At 43.0% G+C, this 8810-nt stretch overlaps 1 protein-coding gene across 1 annotated transcript in view; it reads right to left on the bottom strand.

Moving 5' to 3' along the window:
* The window catches only part of LOC101857224, a gene marked incomplete at its 3' end in the record, with an annotated part of 72250 nt that overhangs the window by 31240 nt on the left and 32200 nt on the right, over positions 1–8810 (bottom strand). The window contains 5 exon segments of the mRNA XM_035973048.1: positions 101–237; positions 5700–5784; positions 6295–6462; positions 8163–8263; positions 8671–8749. Of these exon segments, the coding sequence (XP_035828941.1) occupies positions 101–237; positions 5700–5784; positions 6295–6462; positions 8163–8263; positions 8671–8749 (570 nt within the window).

Raw genomic sequence — 8810 nt, 5'->3', positions numbered from 1 at the left:
AAGAAGAAGAAGATGAAGAAGAAGAAGAAGAAGAAGAAGAAGAAGAAGAAGAAGAAGAGAAAGTCTACATCATCTCAACTATCATTTTAATATTTCTCACCTCTTATATGAGTGACATCTAGAGATTCTTTTAGATGATATGTGCAACCTTTGCGATACTCTGGAACTTCTATGACTATGTGCTCATTAGCAGGTACAGAAGAGGACTTTCGAATGACCCAGTCGCATGTTATCTCTCTGTGGACAAATGAAAGAGCGTAACTGATGCCTGTGGCAGTAATTTATAGATTTAGTAAGCCAAAAGAGTGCAATATATGGGCGTCAAAGTTCACATCACAATGTTATTAAAAATTCGTTGAGAACTGTTATATTGCTATCGGTAGGATTAAACACTAAATTAATTAATCATTGCAAATGAATTGGACTGTACCTGTTTCTTTAGACAAGGTAACAGTATTAATTCCTAACCTTTTAAAGTGATTTTAAAGGAGCAACTATTAAATCAAGTCAATAATAGAATATGGTGGAAGACCGTAATTAAAGTTAGACTGCAATGGGGAAAGCCCGATGTAAAATACTTCACAAAAAGGCCAAGTACGAAAGGTTAGAGACACTTGGGCAGTTACTGGAAGCTGCTCGGTACTGGCACTTGTTGTTGTATCTACTACACTAGGGGGAAAAGGGGGGGAGGGGTGAGCGTAGCAATCCATTTATATACAATATTCTCAACTTTGGGTATACAGGGAGTTAAATCCGCTGGCACAATACAAAGCACTCCATAAAATCCTACCTATCTTTGTTCGTACTGTAATGTTTCTATCAAGGTGTTTTCACTTTTTCTCAGTTTGGTGTTAACATAATTATGCAGCTTTTTACACGAGAGAAATCATAATGAAATAGCTGCTGCTGAAAAATTGTTCGACATTACTTGGCTTTGGGGGGGGGGGGTGCTCTCGTGGTCTAGATTGCCTCTCATTTAAAAGGTCACGGGTTCGTAACCTGAAAGCGACGGAAAATTTTCTTCTCTATAATTGTCAATTTTCCTGCTCTCTACCCTTTTTCTGTCGTTGCTTTTGTCCCCCTTCTCCCCTTCCCCTTCTCCCCTTCCCCTTCTCCCCCTCCCCTTCTCCCCCTCCCCTTTTCCCCCTCCTCTTGGCTCATGACTCTTTCTTTAGCCGTTGGACTGCTACTGTTCCGCTCCTTCTTTCTGCTGCCTTTCAGCAACACCCCTGATCTTATGATGGGTAAGATCTAACACATATCCTTCTCGGATAAGAGCAACAAATCTCAGAGGTTGCGTGTGCAAGTTAGGCACGTTAAAGATCGCTTGGTGGTCCTTAAATCCATAAAAGTACGCTTTGGCCGCCACCTAAGCAAAAATTCAAAATTCCAACCAAAATGAAAATAAATGTTTAATATTATGTCCCGCGCGCTCGTATGACTTTATGCAGTTTCAAGCTCCGTGTAACACTTCCCAAAAAGAAAAAAGACATTACTGGCTGCATCCAAACATGGGATAGCCCTCCGTATACAAAGAGTAAAGGGATTTTTTTTTTAATTTAAAAAAAAAAAAAATTTTTTTTTGGGGGGGGAGCATAATTAGGAGCAAACGCCCCTTTGTATTGGATCGGGTCGAAAATACTTTCACTAAAAGCGGCAGAACTAAGAGCAAAAAAACCCAAAACAACAACAATACAATAAAAAAGCAAAACAATAAAAAACAAAACGATTTTAAACAACTATAGCAATTTATTTGGTATACGCCATAGCAAATATTATGTTATTAAAAAATATGTAGCTAAACAATTCTCCCATTCGCCACGTAAAGCAACGACCCTGAACCCTTTGCTGTAATTTAAGGCCTACCACCCACCCTCACTCAAATCAAAGGACAGTGAAGACGTCAAATTTCGTTAATCCGTTTTAACTGCGCTGCGTGTTAGAGACATTTGGCTAAGCACATTAAATTGGGAGTGTATAAAATAGTTGTTTGAGAGGGGGATCCATTTACTGGTAGTATTTAATTAGGCGTGAGAGCTAATTAAAAATCGCTCATTTAGCTTTTTGACCAAAACTGCGCACCATACGAAAACCCCCAGCCTGTCATGTCGGATGTAGCTGACAACACTTTTTCCCGCTGAAAACTCAAGCTTGAAAACTCCACACACACACGTTTCCGGTAGACCTACGCTGTGTTGATAGTTTACAGAGCTGCTGTTTTACTAGATCTACGATTAAGGCGCAACTGTTGTGAATAGTTTTTGAAAAGGGGAGATGATGCTGGATATGTCTATGTGGCAGAGAGACTTAAAGAATTCCACACCCTTGGTTCATGCCCCATCTATGTTGACCTGTCCAAGTTAGATGAAGGACATGGTTTCTTGGCAACGCTACAACAGCAGACTGCACTATGGCATAAAAAGTGCAGAAATTCAATCAACAAACTCAAACTACAGCGTAGATAACAATCTCGTTTACATTCAAACATTGGTGCAGTGGACAACATCGACCCGCTTTGAAAACGAATACCATGATGGAGAAAGATCAGCTACAGTTTGCATGCTGGATGCTGGTTTTGAAATTGCAGTTGTTTGTCCTTCAGCATGTTAATTCAATACGTTCTGCTGACTTTAAGAAGTATAGTCGCTGACAGTGTTCATGCCATGGTTCTTTGCCCTTGACCACATCAGTTATGTCCGCTGGCTGGCTGTGCGCATTTCTGATTTGTCCATGCCCGAGTCATCACATCCTGCTATTTTAAAGGAGTTCTTGACGGGTTTCAGCTCTAAACAGAAGAGCCATCGTGTCTTCTCTTCCATTGCTTCGGACAAAGCTCATGAGCAAAGCAATGCCTTGGTCAAAGACGAGGGAGGGGCAGTTGGTTCGAGAAGTAATTTTTGAATGCACTGAAACACTGGATGATTCCTGGGCCAGAGATAAGCTCCATCATCAAAGAGTTTGAAGCGCAGTTATTTGCCAGTCCCCAACAGGGTGATCTCCACCATGACCAGATTCAAAACGTTCAGAACACTTTCACGAAAGAGGTTACAGCCGTGGTATCTAATCTTTGAAGAATCAGGCAACCCTTTTGCTGAGGATAGTGCTACCTCATTGTGCTTGGCACAGAGAATATTATACGGGATGAAGTCGTTCATGCTGCACGGAACACGGTTTTTATCGGAACATCCCAATACCATACCTTCATCAAGGAGAGATTTACGGACATATCAAAGGCAGTGCGACACAGCACAAAGAAAAACCAATTACCAACTTTTTCTATACCTGGAAAGGTTGGGAAAATCAGCGATCGTCACATAAATGTCAGTTTTGAGGAAGGAGTGATATAAACTTCTTTGCGTGAATGTACATTGCATGCCAGGCCAGAGGTACAAACTTGGAATCTTTCTTCTGGTATGCAAATGAACCCTTTCCACCATCTCTGGCCAAGCTTGAGGAAGACAGAACTGAAAAAAAAGCCGACCTGCTGGTCTGCCTCATGTCCCTGGGCACTCAAACGAAGAAAATAACTTCTTCGGTCCCAGAAATCATCTCCCGCAGTCAGGAGCATTGAGGTTCTAATGGAGGTCGATGAATTTGGTGCATATCCATCTCTGCACAATTTCAGACGATCTGCTCGACGTCACAGACCTGCTGCAGAATGAGTTGGATCTGGAGTGTTTATTGGCAAACTTCACATCCGAACCTGACCTTGAAACACCTGCAGAGATTCTACAAGTGCTGACTGTCGAAGAAAGCCCGATGGTTGATGCCATGATACTTGACGGGGCTGCAATTGTCCAGATGCTTGGACAAAAGCTTTCAAAGATATTTCTTGAGTAAACAACCAGCGTTTTCGAACCCTACATTCAACGGCAGTTATAGGGTGTGAGAAGAGTTGATGTGGTATGGGATATGTACTTCCCAGACAGCCTGAAGGCCGCTGCAAGAAAAAAAGAGGGTTAGGGATTTGAAAAAGTCTCAGCGCAGGCCACCGTTCCAGGAAACTAGCACGGATTCCTACGTGTTGAGAAAAAAGAGAGGACCTTTTGGCCTTTTTGAGTCATAGAGTTGAACAGCTTTATGTTTCCGCCAAAACAGCTGTCAGCACATACCATTACAGAGTGTTGACATCATCACCTCAGTTCAATGCCGAGTCTCTTGAGCCATGTCAACAGGAAGAGGCAGAAACCAGGATCTTCTTACATGAGTTGGATTGCTCGAAGAAAGAACTAAAAAAAGTAAGGATCAGAACGACAGACACCGATGTTGTTGTACTTGCAGTCGCCAACATATTCACCATTTAAGTGACAGAACTGTGGGTTGGGACGGGTAAGAAGTCCAGAAATATCCCGCCCATCTCATAGCCCGATAGCTCGGAGAAAATAGATCCAAAGCCCTGACATTTTTCCATGCCAAGACTGGATGCGATACTGTATCCTTCTTTTCAGGAAAGGGCAAGAAATCAGCCTGGCACATCTGGCACATCTGGCAAGTATTTCCTCGGATCACTCAAGTCTTCCGCCCTCTTTCTGCTGGGCCCGAGTCTGTGCAAGAAGAGTGGATGGATAAGCTCCGGCGGTTCGTGGTGCTCCTCTAGGACAAGACCAGCACTCTTTACAAGGTACACCAGGCCAGACAAACACTCTTTGCACAGCACTCGCCATCTTTAGAAGTCATTCCACCCACAGAAAAGGCTCTGGAGCAACACATTCTGCGGGCAACTTACCAGGCAGGCCATGTGTGGGGAAAATCTCTCAAAAAAGTACCAGACTTACCTGATCCGTCAAAATGGGGCTAGCAAAGAGATGAAAGTGGAAACAAGCTTTGGGTGCTTCTCTTGACAACTCTTCAACAGGCTTGTGACGTTTGCTGCGAACTCATTAAGTGTGGGTGCATGCAAGAGAGAGGTGGTTGTCGGGGGTAAAGCAAATGCAAGAAAGCTAGCTTATGCTGCACAGCATTGTGTGTTTGCTCGGGGAACTGCTGAAACGCTGAAGATTACTATCTCTATTAGAACGTTTCAACATTTACCATATATTATGTGCTTACAAGAACTCACTTTACATCTGACAATGGTTAGCAGACATTCTGATGGTGTGTTACTTGTATTTTGTCTTACAAATATGCATAATAAGAAGACTTGCCCATTTGAAGAACGTTTATTCAAAGATCAAATAAAACAATATTGCAAAAATTTCACTTAATGAATGGATTTCTTTGATCAATCTGACATATTGAATTCTTGAAAAAAAAAGAGTAAAATAACTGCTCAAGGTTAGCGTCATATTTGAAAGTGAGTCAGAACTTCTCTGAGTGCTGTAGTATGCCGGCGTGACCTCATCACATGAAATATTATTAAACCCTGTTTTGCCATTTTGCTGTGCCAAACGTATTTTTCATCATTATTCGTGATTGATAGACAGAAATCTTACATTTTGAGTTCTCCTATTGTGTCTGGATATTTGTTGACAATATAATGTGGTGGTCTAGTGAGTAGACTGAGAAAAGTGATAGTGACCTACTTTGACAGCTGGCCACACCCACTTCCGGTCAAGGATCATCATGGATCCCTTGCTTATTTGAAAGGTAATTGTCTTTGGAGACATATACACCTTAAAGTATGTCTCTAACATAAAGTGCAGGATACACCTAATTTTCGTCATTAAGGGACCCCACTAAAAATGTGCAATGTTACTCACGTTGGGTAGAAGTCTGGATAGTACGGAGAGGTCAGCTTTTGCGGGACGGTGGTTGCAGTGAGGGAAAGGTTTCCACACCCAGGAGCTACAAGTAGGACAGAGGGGAGAGGGAGAAACAGTAAGTGCACCATAACGGCCTACTTATGACATCAGGCTTATATTTAAAAATAAATGAGAGGTATTTTCGCATGGATCGTTTTTGTAGAACTAAACACCATTTCGAAATCAAAGATAATCTTTTTTTACATGTTACTGTCAAACAATATATCTTTATTCAGCAATTATATGACCGAATTGTGTTGAAAGTGCCTTAAAACTTACTAGTACCAGGTGCCCATTGGCACAGTGGGGTCGGGTCGGTTCGGTTTGCTTGCCAGATTGAGGGCGGAAAGCAGCTATCGTGACACAAACCGATCGCCCAATTCTCGCCTCAAATACAAACGCGTTTGTTTTCAGGCTACGAGTCGGGCGATCGACCAGACGCGACCCCATCACATCCGCAATGGGCACCCCTGAAAAACTAAAAAGTCTTTGTAATTGAATCAAATAAGAGCATCATATTCATTTTAAAAAAACCGACTGGACACAAACTCACCAGGTGTATTGATCACTTCAAAGGAGAAAGAAGACGACCCATTACTTGGGTGAGCACCTCCTTTAAGGGTTAGAGCCAGGGGGTATCTGGAGTAGACCCACTTGTTCGGAAGCCAAACTCCATTCTCGAGGAGTGTATAAAATTTGCGTCTACCTGCCATATGTGCAACTGGGGAGACAAACAGAAGATTCGGAAGCGAGGAGAAAGAGGGGGGGGGGGGGGTGTACATGAATAATTCTGTTTACCTATCATGTTTTTAATGTAGCAAAAAGAATGGAGGCTTCCGACTTTGCATGTCAGGACCAACCTGGGGTGGGAGGGATATAGAATCCTAACAGAATGACTGAGGCACTTTATAAATAAAAAATTCTCCCCGCTCAGGAATCGAATTCAGGTCTTGTGCGTACGACAGCGAAGTGCCTTACCGCCACTCCACAGACACAAGAAGTGGATGGATACTTCCACGCCGGGAGGCAACTGGGAACTGCCACACGGCTAGAACAGGATTACTCAGTAAAGAGTACTCTTCGAAACGGATAACAGGGCTCGCTTGTCTAATGCTATCAAAGCATAGGTATCAAGATATGGACTAATAGGAGATTTTTCTGTCCGACACACTGAGTGTGTGTGTATGTGTATGACCGGTCCCAGAGTGGCTCTGTAGGTCTGACCTGTAGCTCGCCTGGCGCACGCCGTGTGCGTGTCAGCACAGCCGCACTGTGGGTTGGCGCCTGTGTCTCAGCGAGAGCGAGGCACACTCGCTGCGTCTTAGCACAGCCGCACTGTGTGTTGACGTGTGTAGGTGTGCAACTGACGGGTCTGCCTTGCTATATTTAGGTACTGTGTAATCCAAGACCAATTATACCAAGACGGGACAACTCTTCTTTACGTCATATGCCAAGTGCAGTTCCCCCCCCCCCCCAAAACCAAACACACACAAACACATTTGCAGCTGCACGCGGCGATAGTTTACATTGGTTACAATGCAAGGTTAGATCTAGATCTAGATCTAGAATCTAGAGAAGCACACCTAGATCTAGGCCTAGGCCTAGGCCTACGACAGCAATCGAAACTAGGTCAACCTCTCGATTCGAAGTTTCAAAGTATGATAAAATGCATTTCTGGGTGATTGTGTGGCCAAGTGTTGATGCTAGCATCAATATTAATAGTAAAGCACCTAATAATACTTACTTCTTGTTGATTTTGATGATCTATAAAGAGTTTCAGTCGAAAATAAACCCGAAGCGAGGCGACACATGTCCGCCATTATTACAACACTGTTGAATAGCACGTCTGACGCATTGCGCAGCTCAGCTGGCAAAAAACAGACGACACAGCGACGCTGCTTAAGCACACGATAATGTATACATTCATTTGCACAGTGCAAGCCAGGCGAGCTACATGTCAGACCTTCAGAGCCACTCTGGGACCGGCCTATTAGTGTATGCGTGCATGCACGTTCGTGTTCGTCCTGTCTCTTGGGTTTGTCATACCATATTATTATATTGACATTGTATTTTGTGTCGCTGAATCAGGAGAGAACAAATCGTCAATGTAAGTAGCAACAGAATTACCTTGAGCCGAGCTCGTTCTAGTTATTAATGAACAGATCGCTACCTTAGCATTACAAAGTTATAACTAACATTTTGGCCGTTTTGAGATACTAAGACCATACGATCAGAAATCAATAAATATTCTATCTGCTGCACAAAAACCCTAAGATTATCTGGAGTCGATATAAAGATACTCAAAGAATAGCATTCGACAAAAATTGACATATTGTGGAACACCAAACTTTAATCTTGAAATTTCTCAAAACTAGGTACTTAACAGATAGGTCTCGTAATTCTAGAGAAGCGAAATCTTACCTGATCGCAGTGTCAAGTCACTTTCAGAATAAAGGACTCTGAAGCGTACTCGTTCTCCGGGAGAAAGGTTGCTGGCCATACTAAACTCACAGCTGCTGTGCCTGAGATAACATTGAGAAGAGTTACAAAACAACGGCGACGACGACGACGACGACGACGACGACGACGACGACGACGACGATGATGATGATGATGATGATGATGATGATGATGATGATGATGATGATGATGGCTGCTTCTTTTTTGTGATTGCTGCTGCTGTTGTTGGTGCTGTTGCTGATGCTGGGGCTGGTGCTGCTGCAGCAGATGCTGGTGCTGGTGCTGGTGCTGCTGCTGCTACTACTACTACTACTACTACTACTACTACTACTACTACTACTACTACTACTACTACTACTACTACTACTACTACTACTACCACCACAAGTGTTGCTGCTGCTGCTGCGTTGGACACATGATTATTATGATGATGAAATTAAAAGAGATCAATATTTCGCTACAATCCTACCTTTGGAAGACATCGCTTGGTAGTGTGTACTCAAATCCTTCTCGCGTCAGCTCTGTGGTTAGGCCCTTGCACTCTTCATCTGACCGACATAAGTGGTTTATAATATGAAGCAATAAAATTAGAAGCGGTGCACACTGGAA

Source organism: Aplysia californica, unplaced genomic scaffold (assembly GCF_000002075.1).
Source record: "Aplysia californica isolate F4 #8 unplaced genomic scaffold, AplCal3.0 scaffold00026, whole genome shotgun sequence".
NCBI lineage: Eukaryota > Metazoa > Mollusca > Gastropoda > Aplysiida > Aplysiidae > Aplysia > Aplysia californica.
Note: the sequence above shows the minus strand (reverse complement) of the source record. Positions and strands in the feature narration are given on the sequence as shown.